Source organism: Cordyceps fumosorosea, assembly GCF_001636725.1.
Source record: "Cordyceps fumosorosea ARSEF 2679 chromosome Unknown scaffold_2, whole genome shotgun sequence".
Lineage (NCBI taxonomy): Eukaryota > Fungi > Ascomycota > Sordariomycetes > Hypocreales > Cordycipitaceae > Cordyceps > Cordyceps fumosorosea.
The window spans coordinates 619,360-642,315 of NW_017387302.1; the positions used below are offsets into that span (position 1 = coordinate 619,360).

The 22,956-nt window shown below is 53.0% G+C and overlaps 7 protein-coding genes across 7 annotated transcripts; 4 read left to right on the plus strand and 3 right to left on the minus strand.

Annotated features, from left to right (window-relative positions):
* Nucleotides 1-660: 660 nt before the first annotated feature.
* On the plus strand, nt 661-2,010 carry ISF_01341 (hypothetical protein; the record flags this gene model as incomplete). Its single annotated transcript, XM_018844948.1, has 1 exon — nt 661-2,010. One exon carries the CDS (start codon nt 661-663, stop codon nt 2,008-2,010), a length of 1,350 nt encoding a protein of 449 aa, XP_018707714.1.
* A 911-nt stretch (nt 2,011-2,921) lies between these two features.
* Nucleotides 2,922-5,619, plus strand: ISF_01342 (XPG I-region protein; the record flags this gene model as incomplete). Its single annotated transcript, XM_018844949.1, has 5 exons — nt 2,922-2,928; nt 3,266-3,302; nt 3,351-3,685; nt 3,735-5,265; nt 5,331-5,619. 5 exons carry the CDS (start codon nt 2,922-2,924, stop codon nt 5,617-5,619), a joined length of 2,199 nt encoding a protein of 732 aa, XP_018707715.1.
* A 1,032-nt stretch (nt 5,620-6,651) lies between these two features.
* ISF_01343 (Ferritin/ribonucleotide reductase-like protein) lies at nt 6,652-7,914 on the minus strand (the record flags this gene model as incomplete). Its single annotated transcript, XM_018844950.1, has 2 exons — nt 6,652-7,681; nt 7,748-7,914. The coding sequence occupies 2 exons, from the start codon at nt 7,912-7,914 to the stop codon at nt 6,652-6,654; spliced, it is 1,197 nt and encodes a 398-aa protein (XP_018707716.1).
* A 4,505-nt stretch (nt 7,915-12,419) lies between these two features.
* On the plus strand, nt 12,420-14,045 carry ISF_01344 (hypothetical protein; the record flags this gene model as incomplete). The annotated part of the gene is made up of 1 exon (XM_018844951.1): nt 12,420-14,045. The coding sequence occupies one exon, from the start codon at nt 12,420-12,422 to the stop codon at nt 14,043-14,045; it is 1,626 nt and encodes a 541-aa protein (XP_018707717.1).
* Nucleotides 14,046-15,000: 955 nt separating this feature from the next.
* Nucleotides 15,001-16,283, minus strand: ISF_01345 (hypothetical protein; the record flags this gene model as incomplete). The annotated part of the gene is made up of 3 exons (XM_018844952.1): nt 15,001-15,266; nt 15,334-15,694; nt 15,888-16,283. 3 exons carry the CDS (start codon nt 16,281-16,283, stop codon nt 15,001-15,003), a joined length of 1,023 nt encoding a protein of 340 aa, XP_018707718.1.
* Nucleotides 16,284-17,916: 1,633 nt separating this feature from the next.
* Nucleotides 17,917-19,414, plus strand: ISF_01346 (hypothetical protein; the record flags this gene model as incomplete). The annotated part of the gene is made up of 3 exons (XM_018844953.1): nt 17,917-18,222; nt 18,275-18,634; nt 18,704-19,414. 3 exons carry the CDS (start codon nt 17,917-17,919, stop codon nt 19,412-19,414), a joined length of 1,377 nt encoding a protein of 458 aa, XP_018707719.1.
* Nucleotides 19,415-20,740: 1,326 nt separating this feature from the next.
* Nucleotides 20,741-22,445, minus strand: ISF_01347 (eukaryotic peptide chain release factor subunit 1; the record flags this gene model as incomplete). The annotated part of the gene is made up of 4 exons (XM_018844954.1): nt 20,741-21,877; nt 21,957-22,006; nt 22,089-22,173; nt 22,410-22,445. The coding sequence occupies 4 exons, from the start codon at nt 22,443-22,445 to the stop codon at nt 20,741-20,743; spliced, it is 1,308 nt and encodes a 435-aa protein (XP_018707720.1).
* Between the last annotated feature and the right edge of the window lie 511 nt (nt 22,446-22,956).

Below are 22,956 nucleotides of genomic sequence, written 5' to 3' on the forward strand. Positions count from 1 at the left end.
TGAACAACAACAACAGCAATGGGAGATTTGCAAAATAGACGAAAATTAAAAATGAACAGTGCTCGAACTTTTCACAACGAGGCTGTGCTACCAAGTTCCGAACGAGGCTGCCTGGAGGTGAGGGGTAGCCCCGACATTCAAACGTAACGGATAAGAAAGGTACCTTCCTGCATTGCTCGTTCATGTTCGCGCCTACAAAACAGAAAGAAAGCTCGGATTCGACAACGCTTTGGATATTTCTGACCTTCAAGTTCACTTTGGATTCAATTGGAACTTCATCACCGGACAAGGGAAGTAATAGCTACTTCCCCTTCAACTCTACATCGCCACTACACAATGGGTCAATTGGACAACCTACCTGCAGAGCTGCTGCGCCCGATACTTGGTCATTTCGCTGAACCGCAGCTCGAGAATCTACAGGCCCTTGACAACTGGAAACGAGAGTATAGGTCTCCTTGGAAAGCACATAGAGCTGTGCTGCAAACTCTTCGCCTCGTCTGTCGCCGTTTCCATGACCTGGCGACGCCATTATTGTTTACCTACCTGTCAGTTTCCGCCCATGAAGGCATGTTTGCGTTGGCAGACAAGGTTTCGAGGCAGCCTCATCTCGCAGCATGTATCCAAGGCGTGGTTTTTCACACTGGTTTTACTGAACTCGAAATGACCCGAGACCTGCGCGTGTTCCGGGACCGCATATTGCTAGAGCTGTGTGACGCCCTGTCGCTGGTCGCTGATCAGGCGCAATACGCGGGAGCTTTCGGGAATGAAAGCTATCGCGTCGACGTCGATGCCATGGCTAGGAACCACTACAATATTGCCGTGGCATGGGATTTAAACCTCGAGCAAGACCAAGACCAAGGCCAAGATCAAGACATCCTATGCGACCTTTTAACACAGAAGTATGAGTTTGTGGATGCTAATCAACGGTGCCTCTTCAAAATCTTGATAGATGGCTACAAGGCATACAGAAAACAGAGTTCGATAGAGTATTGGTCCTGCATGGCGACGGAAGACTTCGAGGACGCCCTCGCGGCGTGCTTAACGAGGCTGCCGAATCTGGAGGCGTTGGAGATCGGTGCGCAGCGTGGTGCGCTGATGGACGCGCGTGCGATCCTCGAGACAAATGACCTTGACGGGCTGCGCCGTTTCGTCGAGTTCGGGCACCATGGTCCGTGGAAGGGTCCCAACGGTAGCCGCGACTACTACCTTGCCCGCATCATGAAGCGGCTTCCCGGGAAGATCCACGACGCGGGAATACGCCTCCGGACGCTGCGGCTAGGCGCGGTTCCCTTTGCAACCCGGGTTCCGCGGGATTTGAACGACGAGAAATCCGCTACCCAAGGCCACCTCCCGGACGACGCGGCGCTGGCGCTGGCGGCTGTGGCCCGCACGCTCGAGCACGTCACCTTCACCGCGTACCACGAGCCGGGCAGGTGGTGGGATAACTGGGTAGAAGACTGCGCGCGCGTGGTACTGAGCAGTCCGGCACTGCGCACACTTGAACTGCTCGTGCCACAGGCGACCGGCGGCGGTGTTCCTGAGAGCCCGAGGACGCCGATCGCGCATCGCGTCGGCCGCTTGCTGGCGGAGCGCACGCTGGTAGGACTCCGCGGCCTGCGCCTCACGGGCGTGGCGGTGCGAGCGGCGAGCTTGGTGCCGATGCTGGCCGGGTGCAGCGGTGAGGTGCACCTCGACGGCGTCTACCTGGAGGACGGGCTCTGGGCGGACGTGCTGGACGAGGTCGTAGCGGCGCCGCGACGGGGGCGAGCGGTACGGATGCGGTGCGTCAGGGGCGGCGAGATGGGACGCATCTTGCTGCATGAGCCGGTCGCGCGGGAAAAGGAGGACGAGTACGTGAGAATGGGCTATGGCGGGACGGAGCCAATCGTGCTGTTGATGGCGGAGCGATACCTGGCTTGTGACGCGCGCGTGCCGAGGAATCCGTTCCGGGAGCACAAGAACAATGGAGCGTATTTTCGGGCGAGAAAGAGTTTGGCGACGACTGCTTGAGTACTTGTGGATACTTGAGGTGCTAATTCTTAGATAGTAGCCAGCATAGATTCCATTTCTCTGTTTACTTTCTCAAGCGTTTGCGTCGTCGTACATCTATACTATACGCTTAGTACAGACAAGTGCCACCCTAGGCTTGGCTATAAGTACATACCTCTGGTGAGCTCTATTAACTCTATTGGATTATTTTCCTTCATTGTTTCCGACCTTTCTTCTTCTTCTTGTACTCCACCTCTTCTTTCTTGTCTTTTTCGGTGTTTAGCAGCAAAGCAGACCGGTCGTATCACCAAAGTCACACAAGCAAACAAGCGTCAAATACGGTGCGAATTATATGGTGCACTGTAGCTGTATCGGCCCCAGATTTGCCCTTTGGCCGCACCGTGTCATAATACTTAAGCACTGTGTGCCCCAAAGTTTTGCCGCCCTGAACAGCCGCGCCTGCACCTTAACAAATCTCTCCTTGGGTCCCTGATTAATTTCCTCTTACCGAATAACCCAGCCCAAGTCGCACCGTCCTCCCCCCCCCCCTCCTCTCGCAGCAGCCAACCCTACTGGTTCGCCTCTCTCTGTCGTTGTTTTCTGCCCTGTTTGTCATCCCTCGCCCAGCATTGGCCTGCTCCTTGCTCGCGTTTGCAGCAACCGACGACTGACCCCGGCCTCCACAGAAGCTCTCTCTCCATCTCGCCAGCTTCAACTCAGCACCCCGCCAGCGTCCGCCTCCCTCCATCAACGCCCCGAAAGCCGCCGTCTTCGCTTCGCGCACAACGCTCATTGCATCGTTCTCGATCGAATCTCGCAATTCGTCGCTTTCTGCTGCTTGGCTCCGTCGTTTTGCCCATCACGCGCCATCCACGCCCAGCTCGTTTCCTACCACAATATAACTCTTGGTTGAACGCAACGCATCGCACAACATGCCTTGTGAGTGTTGGACCTTTCCGTTCCTCTGTTTCCGATTCCCGCGTGTCCGCCTCTCTCTCTCTCTCTCTCTCTCTCTCTCTCTCTCGCAATCAGTTCATGTCAATTCGCAAATCGTCAACTGCATCATCCGACTCCACGCAGCAGAACCGGTGTCGCATACGACCCCTTGCCCTATACTGCTCCCCCATTTCGACACTGTGGAATGCCAGGACATTATCCCGATATGGACAATGCAGCACAGATTGAGCGTTTTGTTCCGTCTTGCAGAGCTTCCCTCGGCCACATATCGACTCTTTACTTGCTGGGACCCCGTCACAAAATTACTGACCAGTTGCAGTCCTAGTTGAGGATACCTGTATTAATGGCCTGGCTACGTATGGTTTTGCCTAACCCTCGCACCGACTCCGACTGACATAATACAGCTCTTTTGACTTGGCCGAGCTCGACGGCTGCTCCGTAGCCATCGATGCGACCTACTACCTCGGCTACCTTCTCGACAACTCCTCCGCTCACGAACCGCTGCTCCCGGCCCTCGGCGGCTTGACTGGCATCACTACGCACATCAACCAAAACCTAGACCTCTGGGGGAAGAGCAACATAACTCCTTTTTTGGTTTTCGACGGCCTGTCCATCACCGGCCAGGATGAAGTGTCACTCAAGCGCGCCCGCGCAGCCAACGCCAAAACGGACGAGGCATGGAATCTCTACTCGCAGTCATCAGCAGAGCAGGCCGTCAACACGTTTGGCGGTAATCCCAGTATGAACGCTTGTCATGCTACCCATCGACCCTAGCTAACCAAGTTCAGCCGCTTTCCGTCTGCAGAATCTCTACCCTCTCCTGCAAAAGATACTCAGAGAGCGCAAGCTTCACTTTCTTGTCGCTCCCTACAATGCGAGCGCACAACTCGCACACCTTGAGATGGTGGATTCCGATCAATGCGCCGCCGTCATGGGCTCTCAGGAGCTCCTGCTTTACGAGGTTAGAGACTGCGTAATCCGGGGTATTGACTTTGAGCACCACACCGTCTCTGCCGTCTCCAAGAAGCGTGTTTTGCGTACTCTCGGGGTCTCAGAGTCCATGTTCATCGATGCCCTGCTCATGGTTGGGACCTCGTTTCTCCCCGCCTTCCCTCCTCTGCTGGACCCCATGTACCAGCCCAGTTCCACCATTATGGATGCAATCAACATCCTGCGGACTTCGGAAAAGTCCGTGGCGTCAGCATGCGCATCCTTTAATGATATCCTCGTTGCCCAGGAACCCAACTGGCTCGACAAGTACCGCAAGGCCAGAATGGCTGTCAATCACTTCATCCACATCACCGAAGAAGGCGAAGTCAAGGTCCACAACTTCGACACCCTCACTCAGGACAACCACGAATACTTGGGCTTGCAGCTCCCTGCCGAGCTGTTCCACTACCTTAATGTTGGTTTAATTAGCTCCTCAATGCTGAACTGTATAACGCACAGTCAAATTCTGGTGCAGCCAACTTTGGATGGAACTGCCTCGGACCAATACAAGAAGCTAATGACTTCTAAAATTGTGCCCATCAAGGAGCAGGCTCTTGGGCTTATCATTCCCAGAGTCCATCGCGGCATTGGACACAAGGATATTACCATGCGCGTGTGGTTTGATCCCACGTTTTCTCTCAAGATCAACCACCGCGCCCTGCAGCCTGCCCCTTCCGCGGTTGTCGGTACCTGGGATGTCAAGGAGGAGAGCCTGCGTCAATTTTTCCCTACTGACTTTAAAGGAACAGTCTATCTTGAGGTCCTCGCTCTCGCAAACACCGAATTTGTCGCCAAGACCATCAGCCGTGAAAAGATAATCCGTGGTGTCGATAGTACCGGCATGATTGTCTCCGTTGCTATATGGCGCTTCCTTCACCTCCGTGGTTACGTCGATGATTCACATCAGCTGACGAAATGGGGTCGCGCTCTGGCTACCACTATGCTACATCTGAGAGAGCTAAGAGACTCTTCCGAAAAGAACCCGATTGATCCTGCGCTTGATGAGGCTGCCCTCCTAGCTTTCGAGCTTGTCAAGTTTGGCTGCCTGAATGGACAGCACCAAGAGGCCACTCCAGGTCTTCCCCGCAAGGGTAGTGACGCAGACAAGGCAGCTCTGGTTCTCATCAGCCAAGCCGCCACACTCCTCAAGTTACGCCACCAAGTATTCGGCTACACTGGTCCCTTGAACAAGAGTCTGCTCATGTTCCGATCGCTATCATCGGCTATTCGTGAAGCCGATCGCGGTCTGATCGAAGGTATTGTCGCCTCCATGTTCATGTATGGCCAATGCCAGCGTGAAAGAGACGACTATCTCGAAATTAGTCACACGTAAGTTGGCGCTATTTGAGTTGACAGTTGACGGCTACCTTCAAGCAGAGCACTAACCAGAACAGGCTTCCATTCCTGCAAGAGCCGGATATCGGCCTGGGCATTGCTGTGCGCACCTTTTTCGATGATGATGAAGTTAGCGACGGCAAGGAGGCACGTGCGAAGCGTCTAGAAGAGTTCCCCAAGACCTTTGTCCCATATGCCGAGGGTCTGACCGAAGACTTCCGCCTTGCCGTCGACTTTTTCAATAGCATCAACCAAGGACTACAAACTCTGGACAACAAGGAGCTACCCGCCGCCGACAAGGCTGCCTGGGCCAAGGCTCGGGCGTATCTTGATGCCAGACCATTTTGAGGATATTCGTGACTGAGATGAAAGAAACCCGAGTTGTGGGCCAGCACGACATGACGACATTTGTTACGAGAGAAGCTGTTTCTGGCGAATACCCCAGCGAGTTGAAGATGACGTTTGAACACGCATGAGATGGTAGCAGGACAGGCATACATGGCGTTGGTAAAAGGGCATTTATAGCTGCATTTGTACGCTGAAGGTTTCAAAGTCTTCCTGAGGGAGAGTGTCAAGACTTGCGCATGGGGCATAGCCAAAATAATTGCCAGGCGCGCAAGGGAGGAGGACCAAAGACTTATGCCGCAGGTGGTTCCAGTAGCATCCATGTACAAGGATAGTGAATACACGGATGAGTCGAAATTTGTCATGACGTTTTGCGAAAGAATAAATTGTCATTCAAACCCGATGCTGTGAAATGCCGATTGCCGGACTTGGCAACGAGGGCCACCGCAGCTGACAAGGGACGAATGTCAATGTGAAGCAGATTGGTGGAGATGTGAGGGGATCCAAAGAGGGGGGGCGGTGCTCCCGTGTCAGAGAAGTCTTTTGGCGTCGTTTGGAATTGTTTACAAGGACGAGTTGGTGCCTCGAATTCCGTTTCAGCAGCTCCAAGTACCGGGGCCACGTGTGGAACGGCCTGAGGCGGAAGAAGTACGATGTCTAGTTGGTGAGGCGATACTCCCCGATCCCTCCATCTGTGAAATCTTGTGCGTGTGTGTGCCAAGGCATCGAGATTGCGCGGCTCAACGCCAGTGTATTGTATATGCATTATTTTTGAACCCTATATTCGTGTTTTTATTTGCTTCTTGTCATGAGACAAAAAGGCTCGCCCCCAATTCTCACAATCCTGTTTTTGACTGGGAAAGTTGGCTTGTTCGGTGTTGAACCACCCAAAATGTATAAGAATAAAAATAAGCTGTCTACCTGGTTCAAGGTTTCCACAGTGTTACAAAAAAAAAAAGGAATATGCTTCAAGTTGTAGCCACGCCTGCGCAAACAATAAAAAAGGGACTAGATTAGGAAACAAAAACGCTGGTATCAAGAAATTGTCACTGCCATGGGCCCGGCGACGATCATGTCGTCCGTCAGGACGCCGGAGAGCGGAGCGGCCTTGGTAAGGGTGACGTAGGTGATGCCGGCGACGCCCTGGGGCACCTGGCATCCCTCGGCCTGGGTGAAGTTGGAGAAGGCGGTGCCGCCGGGGAAGACGCCGCCCGAGGTGAAGGCGCAGTTGGTGGCCTCGGAGCCGCTGGTACCGTCGGCCTTGACCCTGAAGTTGGAGCCGACCGAGAGTGCGCCGGGGCCGGCAGCCGCCGGGGCAGCAGCTTCCGCGCGAGCCTCAACAGCACCCTCGCTGGCTTCACCCACCTCTTCGTCTTCCTCGTCTTCCTCGTCTTCTTCGCCTTCTTCGTCTTCTTCGCCCTCGCCGGCCCCCTCGGCCTTTTCACCCTCAGCACCAGCCTTAGGGGCCTCGCCCGCGGCACCTTCAGCGCCAGCATTAGGGGCCTCTCCAGCGGGAGCCTCGGCAGGCGCAGCGCCGCCGCCAACGTCCATGGCGAGCTTGGGGAAGGCTTCAATCTTCAGGTTGGAGCCCTCGGGGCACGACTTGATGAAGGGCGCGGCGAGGGAGAAGACGGCGCGAGGGCCGAGGGGCGCGTCAAAGGCTTGTGGCACGGCGACCTGCTTGGAGAAGGCGCGGATGGACGACTGGTGGCGGGCCTCGATAGTGAGGATGGAGCCAGCGGTGCCGAGGATGGCCTTGTCGGAGAGCAGGGGCGCGGCGCCGAGGTAGGCCGAGACGCCAATGTTCTCGAGGACGGCGGCGGTCTGGACCATGGCGGCGGCGTCGGTGAACTTGAAGTCATACTCGCACGGCTGCACGGGCTTGACGCCGCCCTGGGCGAGCGACGACTGAAGCAGGCCGACGTGCTCGGCCTCGGTCTTTCCAATCTGCTGCAGGTCGCTGATCTGCTGGTCGTCGAGGCCGAGCTGCTTGAAGTCCGCCGCGGGGAACTTGGCGAAGCCTTGACGGTAGAAGGTCTCCTCGAGGTTCTCGAGGGTAAGAGCGCTGGGTGGGAAGGTGTCAGTGAGTGAATTGGGTGGGAGAGATCGAGCAGACTAGAAGAAAACTTACAATTGCAAAATGTCAAAGTCGCTCAGACCAGCCTCGGCGGCGTTCTCCTGCTGTCGCTTGGCCAGCGCGTGGTACTGCATCTGGCGCGGTGTAAGGCGGACGCTGGCAGGCATGGCCGTGGCCGTGGCGGCAAAGAGCGCGATAATTGTCGTCTTTAATGAAGGCATTGTGAAGCGGCGATGTGGTGTGATTTCGAGTGAGTGTGATAGGCGTCGTGTGAGTCGTAATGAGTGAATAAGATTGTTCCAAGTCGATCCAGCAACGCGGGTGAAGATATGTTGACAAGCAATCCAGTGCTTCGGAGAAATAAAAGATAATAGAAAGTATGTAAATGAAAGTAATAGTTAAAGTATATTAGGTAAAGACGGCAGTCCACGTCAACGCGGTAGAGAGTGCTTGGTTTTGGTTGCCCGATGGCATGGAACTTGAAGACAGCGCAGCGTGTAAGTTGACCAAAGGACAGGACCAAGAGGGAGAGGAAGAAACAAAGCTTTTGGGGAATGGCAGAGTTTAAAAAAGGGCAAAAATTAAGAACATGTCGTAATTTTAAATCAAGGACCTCTGGCTGTTGAGCTGGTTTGGTGAAACAGCTTGGCCCTCACTTGGTAGGACGGCTCACCCACGTTCCGGGTCGTCACCAAAGCAAGGGCAGTCTGAGGCACGGAAGCCGACCAGACCGTTGAGCGCAGGTGGTGAGTGGTCACTGGTTATTAGCCAGGCCTTTTTCTTAATCGCTCGATAAAAGGATGGGGCCGGGATTTGGTGTGGGAAACGGGGAATACGGGCAGGCTGGACTCCGGATCGCAGAGGGGAAGATGCGAAACGTACTTGACACAAGGCTGGGCCTCGGGGCCGTCCCAGCCGCGGGTCTGCGGAAGAAAAAAGAAGGTCCACGAGATGTGGCGCATTCGAGAAAATAAACTCAAAGAAATGGGATTGTGAATCCAAATAATCCAAAATGGTCGTCGTATATCACATTTTTTTCGAGTGTCTCCGGATTCCATCCCACTGCGGGTTCGTGGTCGGCTCGCTCGGGCACGCCAACATGAAGTCATACCTCTGAGCCTGTTGGCTTACACCGAGTCGTCCATGTCTTGTGTTTCATCCTCTCAGTGCCCAAAAGGCTCAAATGCGCGCCTCTTCTTGGACGGCCGGTACACCTGCGAGCCGTTCTCAGATAAATCATACCCACCATCAGTCCATGTTGGCTCTTGTGATACGGTGTATAGTCGAAGAGCACACCAATAGTATCCAGCCGCGGCTAGAAATCATCGCATAGTAGTATTTCATGGAGACGCAACCACCTTTCGAGACGATCACTTCATCAGATTCCCAATGCAACTCCTCTCGCCGCTGCCGTCGTCATCCTTCTTCCATCACGTGGGAGCCGCCGAAAAAGTCACCGTGTCACTAAATTGCGCTGACAGTCCTCCAGCAACTCGTTACCATCTCGCTGGTTGACGAGATGGTCTAAGATGGAACCGCTCGATCTTTTCAAGGTAATGGTGGCTGGAAGAAAGCGTACAGTGGATGAGTTTCGCGCGGGTACCCAGCCGTACAAGGTCATGCAGGCCGACGCTGCCGCATATGGCACAACAGCTCGTCGGAGGAAGAAATCAGTGCCAGAGATCCAATTATCAGCACGTCTAAACGGGGTAGCTGCAGCAGAATCTTGGTCAACTTGAGACTGGCAATCTCAGGTTTCGGCGAGGTCAACGTTGGATGGGATTCAGGCACTAGCGGTCGTCGAGACTCGGCCACGCCCATCATGTCCGTGTCGTCGTCGACATATGAATATTCCATCGTGATCAAAGATTTAGCTCATTTGGCTCTCTTCTCTGGTGCTAGAATGCAGCACAAACGGTACAGGGATGGTCGAGTGTTCCTGTATACATCGCGCATCGCATCACGGCCACTTCGTACCGCTCCTTTTTCGTCGGGTCGGGGAATATGGTGGTGCCCACCTTTGGAAATCGGATTACAGTCGATCCGCCATCTTCAAACTTGACTCGAGGGTGAACATTGAGCATGCCGACTCGGAGAGGTGCACGTCGGGTACAAAGAACAGAAGTGAAGAGTGCAACGGCCCGCATCGTGTCAGGCCGGCGGGACTTGTTTGTACTTGTTTCTTCTCAATCCGTTTGCTCTTCTCCCAGGACAGGCAGTGCGTTGAGTAACCTGTTCCAAAGAGAAAGATGAATTAATCTACTCTCGATTAAGGTCTATTTTAAGGACTAAGAATAGAGAGAGAGAGAGAGAGAGAGATTGCTTAAAGAAGGAGAGAAAAAAGTGGCGATGCTCGCTACCTCTACCTACGTAGTAGGCACCAAAAGAACAGCAGTTATGAACAGTAAATATATACAAAAATTAAAGATTAAAAAGTAGTAGCCTAATAGCTTCCTAAAAAAAAACCATGCGCTCCCCGTTTAAGTCTGCCCTGCTTTTGAAAAACGATCATCCAAATAGCTGTGGTGGCAATGGTCGCGTCTCTATCTTGATATTCTGTGATAGCTTTTATAGCCAACAGAGGACATTTTTCCCGTTAAACAAACCCACTACAAGCCTTGACTGGCCGCAGCTCCCCAGTCGTGTTTTATTTGCAACCATCGATTCTGTGGTGCGACGGTGAAGTTGGACGGGTAGGACAAGGAGGAGGCTGAGAGGAAGAACAAGGCTGCTGGAGATACTGGTTATGTTGATGTTGCCCAAGAACTTGGGAAAAGCCCAAGAATATAGACAGACTGCGGCTACTCGGGCGGAAAGATGCAGCTGCTGTGTATTTCGCGCGCCGTGACACAGCGTCATCTGACTACAGCAAGCTGCTCAGGCCGCGGGATCCGGACCGTGGGCAGGATCAGGCCGTGCGGGGTACCGACGATGCCGGAGAGTTTTCGACGGTGTACAAATCACCTGCGCACCGTGAGCATCGTAGATTCAAACGCAATGGTGTGCCTATCAGATGGGGGTCGTTGGTACATTGGCGAGGGCAATTAGTTCTTTCTTGGCTTCGTTTTACTGCTCTTCTCTCCTCCCTTGATCGTCGTTCGACGTATTGGGATACAAAGCGGTGGTGGCAAATGAGGCTGCCAACAGTCTGGTGATGCTGGCGACAGTGGCATCATCAGGCGAGAAATCAGGGATCATGGCCACGCAAAGTGGGCAACCAGGCGAGGGCGTTCTCGTGCGCCTGATGCCTCCAAGGGAGATTTACAGTGCACTACAGGTTTAGCTCCAGGGGACTGCGGCCAAGCTTTGGGGCACTGCCTGCCATTGCCATTGCTAGCCCAGGAACGGCCTCCACTCAAGGATCCATTCGCGGACCTGGCGGGCCTGAAAATAGAAGCCCGATCCACTGTCGATCCGCTGGTTGACCCGGCAAACAGAGACTGTGGGGAGTCACAATGGGATGCTTTTACGGTTATCTTTGGTGCTGGATTGGTGCTGTTGGGACGGTTTACAGCGGATGCAGCCGCTGAAACGGTTCGCCATCTCCACTACAACAACACTGCATCTCAACTCAGCCTCGAAACATTTCGGCATGCATACCGCAATTTCGTTGACATACATACGCATAACACTCCATCTTTAATGCTTGTAAATACCAACTGCTGCCATCACTTCTCCCGATATCATAGCAGTCAGTCTGCGTCACAGGACCCCTCACTCTCAGGTGCACAAAAAAAAAACGTCTCCCCGCCTCGCTTCCGCATTCCATTCATTGCCTCACCGCCCCGTGACTCTCAAGACCACCTCACCCCACGCTGGCCTGAGACATGCCAAAGACAACAAACCAAGACGCGAGAAACACCATCGCATAATACCGACGCACCCGCTCCGCCGAAACCTCGCTTCTGCATCGATCCAAGATTCGCCTTACGCTATTCGTACATGCGCGCATTGTCATCAACTTGCTTTTGCTGCCACCTTGCTTCGGCTCCCTCCCTCCTCCTAAACGGCCAGCTCACCCGCTCTTGAACGGGACCTTTTACTGCCAGTATTGCAACCAAATACTCTTGCCGTGTATTCTTGTTATGACGTTCATCCGTTCTCATCAAGCGACCGACAACGTTATCCGAACCTCGAGGCAGCCCTACTACCATAGCTCCTGGACCAAAGCAAACAAGCTCATACCCCCGGTCTAGTCGAAACACAGCGATATACCCTGCGTTGGCCAGGGCTCAAGATCATCCCCAGCTGTATAGGGGGACGAAAACAAAAAATCATATCAACCTGGTCAACGGCACCCACCAGTGACCAGAGTGATAGTTACCCCAGACACAGCCACCAACTCCAATCTCTTTGACTACTGCTACTTCGCATCCTCCATCCTACCGAGCTGCCCGCAAACTATGCCCAAACCGCCCTGCTCCTCCTGCCGTTCGCCAGAAGCCTCATGACGGGCTTTCACCTGCGCATCGCAGTCGCCAATTGCTCTCTTCATATACTTTATGATCATCGACATTTGATACAAACCCGTCGTCCAAGACCGCGCATCGCCAGATCCAGCCGTGCCGCCCCTGCCCGCCTAGGGTTCCGCAGGACTGGTGCCGCTGGGCCCGCCACCCTCTCATACGCTGCTAATTACCAGTACCGCCACCACAATCAGCACAACCACCACCATCGTCGACGTTCTTCATCCTCCAAGCTGCTTCTCCTACCGCAAAGCCTCAGCATGGCTTCCAGTCAAGAAATTCGGCGTCGTTCCTCGGCTGCTGACCGCACGCCTTACGACAATCCCAATCCTCTCTCGCCCCCCGCCGCCATGGCCATATCCACAACCTTTTCCCCTACCCCTGAGACTGCGCTGGCGCAGGCCAAGGACGACGAAATTTCACGACAGCAACAAAAAAACGGGACAATTGGCGTGGAAATAGCTGATGCAGAGTCCATGCCGCCGCCTCCACGGCCTTTTCGCGAATTACCTCCCAGCCGACGATATACACACGCCCGCGCGCACTCGGTGGCCTCGCCCACGCCTCGACAAGCCAACAGGCTCTCACTAACACTTCCAATCGCACCCGCGTCCAGGGGCGAGTCTGTTCGTCCGCTCACATCCGCAGGACCGCCCGTAACGCTCTCGTCAAAGCCGCCTACGCCAGCGCAGACCCCTGAGCTGCCCGCTCTCGAAGATGCCAACGATTTTATAATAGCAATCGCCGCCCAAGAGAGAAGGGTACTGGAGCTCCGCGAAGAGCTCGCACGTGCCGAGGCCAACCTCACCTCCCTCAAGGCCCAATGGACCTCCAAGGAGTCCATGCAGAAGAGGTCTGCCGAGATTCAATCACAAGCGCTGGCTTCGCCCCAGCGTTGCCAAATCCCGGATGTTATGACGTCGCCTACCAGGCAGAGCATGGATCTGGATCGCAGGAAACTCTGGCTGCAATCCCAGCAAAACTCTCCCGCGACCCCGACACAGAGCCGCAGAAAGGTCATGCGAGGAGGTCACGCACGCACACTGTCGCTGTTATCGCCGGCTAGGTCTGACGCGGAATTCAATCTTCATGAAGACAAGGCCGGCATTGATAGCGCCATGGCTCAGCCTCTGCATGAGAGGATGGTAGCACCACCAGGGCAACACCCCACACTGTCCAAGCGGGCGACATGGCAACCACGCAGCCAAACGCAGCCATCAGGTGTCTTCCCACTGGTCGAGGACTTTAAGCTCGGCCTGCGTGCCTTTGTGGAGGACATCCGACAAATCACGGTTGGGGACGAACCCATCAACGGACCACCACCAGCTGCGCGTCGTCGCTCTGTTCCGCCGCGCGCGACAACGTCCAGCCACGCGGCACGCGACCACGACGCCACACCCACTGGACTCGGCCGCAAACCCTCCACAAAATCCAGGGTCAGTTCGTCATTGGACGCCGCCAAGCAAGGGCCCAAAGCCGACGGTGCCATCGCAATACCGGAAAGAACCAAGACGAACGGCAAGGGCAAGCAATTTTCTTGGACACCACTAGGGTTTGACACGCTCGAGGACAATGACTGGGCCAACTGGGACTCGCCTTCGTCAGTCAAGTCGAGCCGGTGGAGCGGCTCCACGGTTCACAACGGCGGCTTGGACGAGATTGAGTCGATCCCGGAAAAGGCGGAGGGGCCGGCCACGACGCCGCTGAAGACGAAGCGCGCGTCGCAGGATACCGTGCTGCGCAACACCAAGCTTGACGAGCTACTGCCGAGCATGGTGAATCGCCTGTCGCCGAGCAACCTCAAGCGCACCGCCAACCACCTCATGGACGAGTGGGAAAGGTCGCTGACCGCACCCGAGGTCCGCGACAAGGAGAACAGTGTATGAAATTACAACGACGCATGCTCGAGTAGGGCATACAAGCAATTCGACCCACGACACACTCACTTTGGTTATATACTATACATACGCTGTACATGGCAACAACAACAACCACAACTGCAATTTACATATAGATCCATTCAACCACGGCCTACAACTCGGATTTTTCTCTTCATTTTTTCTGTCTTTATTTCTCTTCTACCTGTTCTGGTATCAGGGCAATGTAATACCTAATGGTGGTATATTACACTTCGACTTTTTCTTTCTCTTTTCTTTCAGTTTCGTGTAGGGAGATGGATTCTGTTGGCGTTGACTGCCTTCATCTTGGGCTGTTTTGGAGAGACGGCTTTTTTGTTTCCGCACCAGCGTCCGGCTAGGGATATGATGACGATGAAGTATGACAAAACAATTTGACAAGAGATATACACATATATTAGGTAGTTAGATCGCGATCAATAAAGAACTATAAGCGTAAAAGTACACTACTTGGAATTTATGGGTTTTTGGGCTCATGTTTTGCTATGTAGCCTCTTCGGCGCCGGCTTTGCTGGCAGCAGCTGTAATACATTGCTTGCAATGTAGAAGTTCTGTACTACAGTGGGTGGCAACATGTATTTATCCGCTGCCAGGTATCTGACCTATCCCTATAATAGGTAAGATAGTTAAATAGTTAAGATATATAAAATACTCAAGATATATAAAGTTCCTAAGATATAGAAAACGCCCAAGATATGTAAAATACCTAAGACGCCTAAGAGAGGTCAGCTACCTAACAGGGGACATGTACATGTTGCCACCCACTCTATCTACGCTATCTACGCTATCTACTAACATAATAAGATGGTCCTTCGCTCCCGTCGCTTTTAAGTTACCCAATTCCACCCACTTGCGTCGTCATATCATATCAGCAACGCAGCCTATCAAGAATAGCGCCTAAAAGATTCAGCTCAAAGACTGCACATCAGGCAGCCGCTGGAGCTGCACCTCCCGCCATGGCAAGCCACTCCATGACCTCCTGACCGGAGACATACACGCTCTCCCCATAATCGCTCGTCATCTGTGGGAGTGTAAACGCGTCTCGCAAGTGTTGCGGAAAAGCAACAATGAGTCCAGCGGTGGCGCCACGGTAAGTATTCATGTCTTCTTTAAGCCAACTAACGGCATCCTTGCGCTGCACCATATCAGGCTCGATCGCGCCTCCATCGAAGAGAGGAAGGCTGCCGAAGTCTATCCAAAGTCAGCAAAAGTTAGGCATTGATAGCCAAGATGCTGGTAGATCGGTCGAGCAACTGACCTCGTCGCAGAAAGCAATTGATAGCCTTGTCTTGGATGATGTAAACAATGCCTCCGTCCAAGCTCCGAATCACAACAGAAAAGCCGTCCGTCTTCAGCTGCATGTCCACATAGCCACCGAAAATGACAGACTCCCAGAATCGACCTGCCTCGCCCTGCGCCTCATTTCCAAATGGTCCAAAGACGACACTAGGCGGGGTAGCGGCGACCGGGCTTCGAAGTAAAAAGGCAGAAAAGACGTGGCACATCTCATGGGCCAGTGTCACAGCCATACGAAAAACGATGCTGTACACAGCCGTGCGAGACTCGTCAGTACGTTCGGCTACCTGCCTGGCCCTAGCTTCCTCTGCATGGCGCAGAAGCTGCGCAAGGCGACCAGTTAACGACCAATGACAAATGATGGTGATGATAGCGAGTATGGCAAGGATAGCGAGGATAGCGAGGATTGCGAGGATTGCGAGGATAGTGAGGATAGAGAGGATAGAGAGGGTAGAGAGGATAGCGAGCATAGCGAGGATATTGCCTTTCGGAAGTTCGAAAGGCGAAGCAACTTACTCTGCTGTTGAGCCGGACCACTGCAGCGCGGCGAGGTTCAAACTGGTTATCCTCTGGAAAGATGTCGTGCTGTCCAACCTTGGTTGTGAGCGCATTCACAGCTTCAACATCATGAATGACAATGCAGGGGAGCTCCTTTTCAAGCTTTTTGATGAAGATTTCCGTGTACTTGCCATACTCGTTGGAGTTGCGTCCGATGACTGGGCGTGTAGTTAGGATCCGAATGGCAGTGTGGTAAAGACTGCTGTTGCCTTGTTGACAAGTCAGGAGATCCAATGACAAGCTGGCCGCCGCTGCAACGAGCTGGAAGCGGGAACCACCACGAAGCTGTCTAGGAGTGGTCACATCGTTCTCGTAGACATAAACACGCAGCTTGTTGACATTGGCGGCAGGCATGTTGAAGAAGAATGGCAGAGTTCAGTCTTAAGTCAAATTGTAAGAAAGGGAAATTTTGGAATGGTATGTGTATGTGTGTGTGTGTGTGTGTGTGTGTGTGTGTGTGTGTGTGCGTGTGTGTGAAACCCAAGACACTTGGTAGATACAGATGTCTACCTCTTTATGTAGACAACTTTGACATGCGTGATTGATGGCAATCTTGAAATGATTAGGCTGTTTCCCCAGCATCTGCGCACAATCAAGTCAAGCTTGCGGATAGGAAATTACAGGCCGGCGTAGATGGCCGCGCTTCTGGCCAACATGGAGCAAAAGCGGATGACTTGTTTTGACACGGCCAAGGTACATTCTCAAGGATTGGATGCCAGTCGGCCAGTCGCCGATGGCCTCGCGCCCGGACCGGGCCGGGCGGGGACACGGATCCGCAGACGCACGTTGACGTGGGCTTGTTACAGGTAAGCGCCCGGCATATTTTGGATAAGTTGGGCAGTCCAATGAGTTGGACGAGTTGGACGAGTTGTCGGCGCTTAAAAATGGCAACCAGCCAGAACATTCTATGCATTTGACTGTGGAGGAGGAGCAAACAGGTAAGGGGTTCCGTCCAACCAGATATCTTGAAAAACTAGGTACTGAAGGCGGCACAGAAATCAGCCTGGATCGGAGGGACTGTGCCGTAGGCGGGTACTAGGGTTGGCTTCGTTCCGAGGCAAATTAATATGTGTTTCTTAGTAGCTTCCTGTCTCTTTTCCCTATGGATCTCGTAACCTGCTTGCTTCTCCTACACAGTCAAAGGGATGTGAATGTCCAAGCTTATGGAGAATCAGGCAGGAATGCAGCTACCTCCTTGTCTGTATTGTATAGAGTGCGTGCCGCGCCACTTGGCCGCCTTGCTAGTGACCGGGCAGAATGACAAGGCGTCCTTGGTGCTACTGATCGTCACCAACCTATTATTAGTATCCCTCTGGTTGTAGGAATAGTTACATACATAGGTACAGTTGGATCACTCGCCCCAGCTTTCCGAAGGTACTTACGAGCTATGTACATAACTAGTAGCCTGCCACAACGAAGCGCGCTTCAATATGGTCACTATACAAAATCAAGGAGAATAAATAAATAGTGAATAACTAGAAAATTCAGGTCACAAAGCTCCTAAATACGCCAAAAAAAAAAAGAAAAAAAAACCCCTGCGCTGGCATCAATTGAGCTCAACTAGCCGCCTCTAGAGTTGGACAAGTGAATGCTTTATAAATAAGTATGTACATATGTACATAAGTACATAGGCCGTCTTTGTATGTAGGCAACTCAGATGAATGCCAGGAGGTACTTCTATTGTATGGCGCTTCTTGAGTAAAATGGAGTACCTCTTTTTCTGTGGCTTTTAGTTGGCTACTAATTAATCTGGCAAGTGACCTCACTGTAGGCTTACAGCACCGATTTAGTCAGCGGCCTGCATCGTGCCCGGCGGCCTAGTGGAGGTGTTTTACCAAGAAAGAACAACACTGGCATTCGGCTTCGGCTTTTAACTCTCGCAACTCAACAGCTCCATCGCCCCAAGTCTGAAATTACCGTCTGCGCTGCTCCTTACTCATAATATCCAAACATCGCAACTCTACGATTCACCTTAACCCCAGATATCATGGCGAGCGTTCGCCTGCTGCCTATCCCGAAAGGCACCGTCTCTGTACAGCTTCTGGACCCGCTGCACTATGAACACTTCCACACGGCACTGTCCAGGCTTTTATCGACAGACATCGCAAAGGAGACGCTGTCCCAGTTGATGGATGGCTTGCCTCTTTTCGACGTGCTTGTTGACACGGCTGGCGTTAACAACCTCGAAGATGCACCCATACTCGAACATACGCAGCTGTGCCCAGGTGCTGTGGAACTTGCGGATGAATTCATCGCCACGTTCAACGCCAACTTGCTCTTATTCGATGCAACTGTCAGTCATTTACATTCTTCACCATCGGTCTGGTTTTACTGACACCAGGCAGCTCCTGCAAGCTTTTCAGAATTCCGAGCTCGGCTCAGACCAGTTTTTGTTCCGGTTGCTTGAGCTTCTCGCTCGCGCTGTACACTGCATCGCAGTCAGCATCCAGGCCACCGCGCCAAAGTGCCACGTCGGTGATATTGAAGCGGCTACAAACTATCATGAGCCACCGGCAATGATCCCAGTAGGGAGAAATATCCGGGCGTACCCGTCACCGCCGCCGCATGGGAATCTCTTCTTCCACCGGGGATACAGAGCCCACGAGCAGTACCCTTATGGCAAAGCGGACATGGCCGGGTTCTGGGCTGAGGATAGAATATTTGGTGGTGTTGTCCTCTTCGACAGAGGCGCATCCGGAACAGAGGTGCGCCTGCCCTGGTCCCTTTCTTCTTCTTCGAAAACAAACGATCTTCAGTGCTGACATCACAAACAGGCAAACAGTGTTTGGCTCCATTCCGGTCGAATGTTCTGGACCAAACGAATATGGAAGCCTCTTGACTGGCAACTGCGATCCATACACAAGTTCTTTGCTGGCAGCAGTCTAGAGGCCATCTCCAGCGAGGCTGACGAGCGGGAAAAGAAGCTTTCACCAAAACTACTACGCGATATGGGAAAGAAATGGAAGATGACGTTTCCCTTCTTCTGCGAGATCGACAACCTTGAGCGGTACGACGACTGGGACGCAATAGCATATCACAACATCTACAGAGACCCCTGGGAGCGTCGCATACCGCCGACGAAACCGATAATGTGCACGCAATCCACGTTTGACTACCCTGAACTGCTCCCTATGGTGGAGGCCGTTGTTAACGACCCCGCGCCAGCGACCGTTCCGACGGTGGAGGATCTGTATTTTCCTCTATTCCTCACCAACAAAACGGAAGAAGGCTCGGTACAAGCAAGCATGTCTGCCACGAGCTTGGAAAAGACGACATCGGAACCCAGTGGGGCTGCAACCGGAGCGCAACCGGACAGCGATGACTCCAGTAGCCAACAGTCCAGCCGCAGCAGTAGGAACAGCAGCCCGCCGGCATCGTCTGTCTGGGACAGCCCCAGCCTCAAGGCTGCCTTGCCAGAGCAGCAGCTGAGCACTGATGCATCCCGGAATGCAGACGGCGTGGGGACTGAATTGACAGAGAAGTAGAATGTTAGAGGATAATCAAGTCTTTAGCCGGCCAGTCAATATACCTACACGAACGATGTTGCTTTACATTGCCAGTGACTGCCAGTGACGATAGCGATGATAGCGATGATCGTGATAATTGTATTAGCTATAAGGAGTGTTTTGCGTCTGATAGCTGCGCAGTCGGTCTCCTTTGCAATTAAGACCCAGCTGGCAGTCTGGTAAAGACTCGCTCGCGTGCTTGAGTAGCTAGCGAGACAGGCAGCGAGAGAAGCAGCTACTGTAGCTATGTACACACATACATACAGTAGGTGGCTGGCCGACTGGCTGGCTGGCAGATAGTACTAGCCGGTCTACTTTCACCTGTGCCTGTATTGAAAAAGAATGATAACAAATAGCTAAGAAAATACCTGATAGATAGGATAATATGTTGGTATTTTAAAAACCTATCAGAACTAATAGCTAGCCTTGATATGGGGCACCGCTGTGAGTTCTGACATATGTTGATCTGTAATATACTGTCGTGTAGGGTACTCTTTTTCATCGACCTTCAACAAGGTCCCTCCCCTCAGTTCACAACTAGGTTACGCCAGCACCGCCCTTTGGAACGTCGGTTGCGCCACGGCAAGGGCATCATCAAATTTATTAGTAGATTTCAAGCTGTAGATTTTAAAACTACTAGTCAAATAGCAGAGTGATTAATGAGTGAATATAATTAGCTTGCATTATTCCAACTAGAACGGGGTGAAACGGCTCTACGGTACGGATATATTGCGGGGTTCACCACGTTACGACAAGCGCATAGCTTGAACAATAAAATCTCTATTCTCTGTATGCCACCCCTAAAGGAATCATGTATTGTGCTCTCTATCTTGATAGTGCAAGATCTTTACTTGCAGTTGCAACTTTTTAAAAAGTCCCAATGCCATTGAATTCATTTCATGCGATCGTGTGGCAAAGAGGCTGGGTCATCTGAGCGACAGCGTGAGCAAGACAATCGAAACACCTCAGGGCAGTCCGGAGAATGCAGCCCTACCTTTAATCTGGTTTGGATCAAATTCAATTCGTCGACATCATTGCTCGCAGCGGGCTTGGTCGAGACGCCTGGTGGCTTTGGTGTGCCGGCCGGGCGCTGCCGTTGAACGCCGTCAGTCGCCTGTGGGCAACAGACGGCGGAGCCGCGCTGGACCGGTGAGCCTCATGACGCCAGTCGTTGGTGTTGTCGTCTGTGGACGTTTGAACTTGAGAACCGCCCTCGTTTTCCACGAGGGTGTCCACAGGTCAATCTTGATTCTTGTCAGTAACGCGGTACATGACACATAGCAAAGATAACGGTCCGGGCTTCAACTAACCGTCATAGTAGTCATCATCGTCAGAATCGTCAGCCAACTGTTCGAAGTTGACCTTGTAGCGGAGAATACCGCCAATACCACCGAAGCCCTTGACGAATTGGTTGCCTTCGGTGGAACGGTCGGAAACGAACTCAAGAGTGGCACCAAAATCCTTGTAATGCTCCGCGATCCATTCGAGGAAGGAGCCTTGGCTGACGACATCCATCTCCTGGCCGCTGGCCGTGTCAAGGAACTTGTCCTTGTTGAGGGTCTCCTGCTGCTTTGTATAGTTGAGAACGTGCTCCTTGCCTTCGCTATCTTTCAGGACCCATCGGTTGATCTCAAGGTTCTCAAAGACAATGAGGGTTTCGACGGCACCGAGCTCGAGAGCCTTAAGGGTGTCCTCGATACCATAACAGACCTTTCCGGTGTCTTGGCTAATCTCGTCAAAGTACTTTCCAATCAGTTTCTTTTCCTGAACGAACTTGACGTTGCCCAGGGTCTCCGAGGACAGCTCGATGGCTTGGTTGAAACCGTTGTCACCACCATAGGAAACATCAACGACCTTGATGACCTTGGTTTGCAGGCGAGGGTCGAACATGTCGGAGGCGTTGAGGTCATTCTTGAAATCGGCGGAACCAGCGAGGACAAGACCAGCAACGTTGACCTTGTCGTTGGTGATGAAGTTTTGGACAGCAAGCTCGGCAACCTTTCGGACGTAGTTGTGACGTTTCTCGTCACGCAGACGAGAGAAACGCAGCGCGGACTGACCACCACGGCCGTGCTTCTTGGGCAGATCGACAGAGAACTTGTGAACGACCTCACGGGTGTTGCCGCTAAGGGTACCAAAGAGGGTGCTGTGACCGTCCATGATGATGAAGCCGAACTTTTGGTCCGAGTCGAGCAGCTCGGCGAGAGCCTCGGTATGGAACTTGTTGTCGCAGAGGTAGAGGGAGGTGTTGATAGGCTTGAAGGGCTCAAAATCAATATTGACCTTCTTTTCTTTGCCTTCCTGCGTCAGGATTTCACCACAGTAGACGACGAGGCCATTCGGGGGGACCTTGTTGTAGAGCTTGAGTCTGCTCTGGGTGGAGGTAATGGCGGAGAGGACGGATTGTCTGTTGACTCGGGACTTGATGTTCGAGGCAGTACCCTGCAAGGGCAAGTTAGCGATCTGTCACTGGCCATGGTGGAGCGCAGGGGCTGCGCGGAATGGGGAAGCCGAGCCGTACGTATTCTTCAGCCAACATCTTGGCGATTCGAGAAACCTGATCCTTGGGAGCTGAGCGCGAGGTGAGTCAGAGTTCGTTTTGGGAAGGTTTGTGGCGCGAGCCGGGCAACAACAGGAATGTGTCTGGACGTACGGATGATGAGGGAAATCATGGATGTGCCATTGCCACGGGCCGCTTCAAGACGCTTGATGAGCTTCTTGATCTTCCAGATCTCAATCTATAAAGCGGGAAAACCACCAGTCAGCCATTTTTTGTTTTGTTCGGAATTTCGCATAAAACTGTCGTGTGTCTCGTCGTCACTGCGCGGGGCAGTCCAAGTCCGACGGCAATGAGGGGCATCGTCGAAAAAAAAAAGTTCTGGCGCGCGTAAAATTTCCCGCCCACACACAGGCAGGAGGCAGCGCACACAGCACACAGAGGGGTTGACGGGACGAGGGGCAATTTTCGACGTACGTTTCTCTCGGCCTCGCCGTTTTGCTCGCTGTTCATCTTGGCGGTGTTTTGGAGGAACAAATGCGCAGCCGCTTCTCCGATCAAACAAGGACAAAGGGGATTGAGCAGTTGGCGTGCACGGCAGAGTAAAGTGAACGCCTATGCTGCTGCAGGAGGATGTGTTTTGTTCAAAGTCAGGAGGGCTTCTCGATTTTCGTCCCAGGTTCCATTCAAGGGGCAGGACCAGAGTTTTTCAGCGGCTCCCTCCGCTGTAAGTACCTAGCGGCGGCCAGTTGGCCTCAGTTTTGGGCTGCCTTGGACCTTGGTGCCTGTTGTGGATGCCTTGCCTGGCCTGCACGTCACTGGGTACCTCCATGTGCAGCCCGGTAAGGAACGTACGAACTTTCCTGGCCTGACTCTCGGAACCGTCCATCATGCGCGCAATAAACAAACACATGCACTGCTACCGTCCCCATATATTTTAATGGCGGGCTCAGTCCGACTTTTTTATCACCTCATTGTGCCTTGCCTTGATTGCCTTTGACGGGTTACCATTGTGATTCTTCCA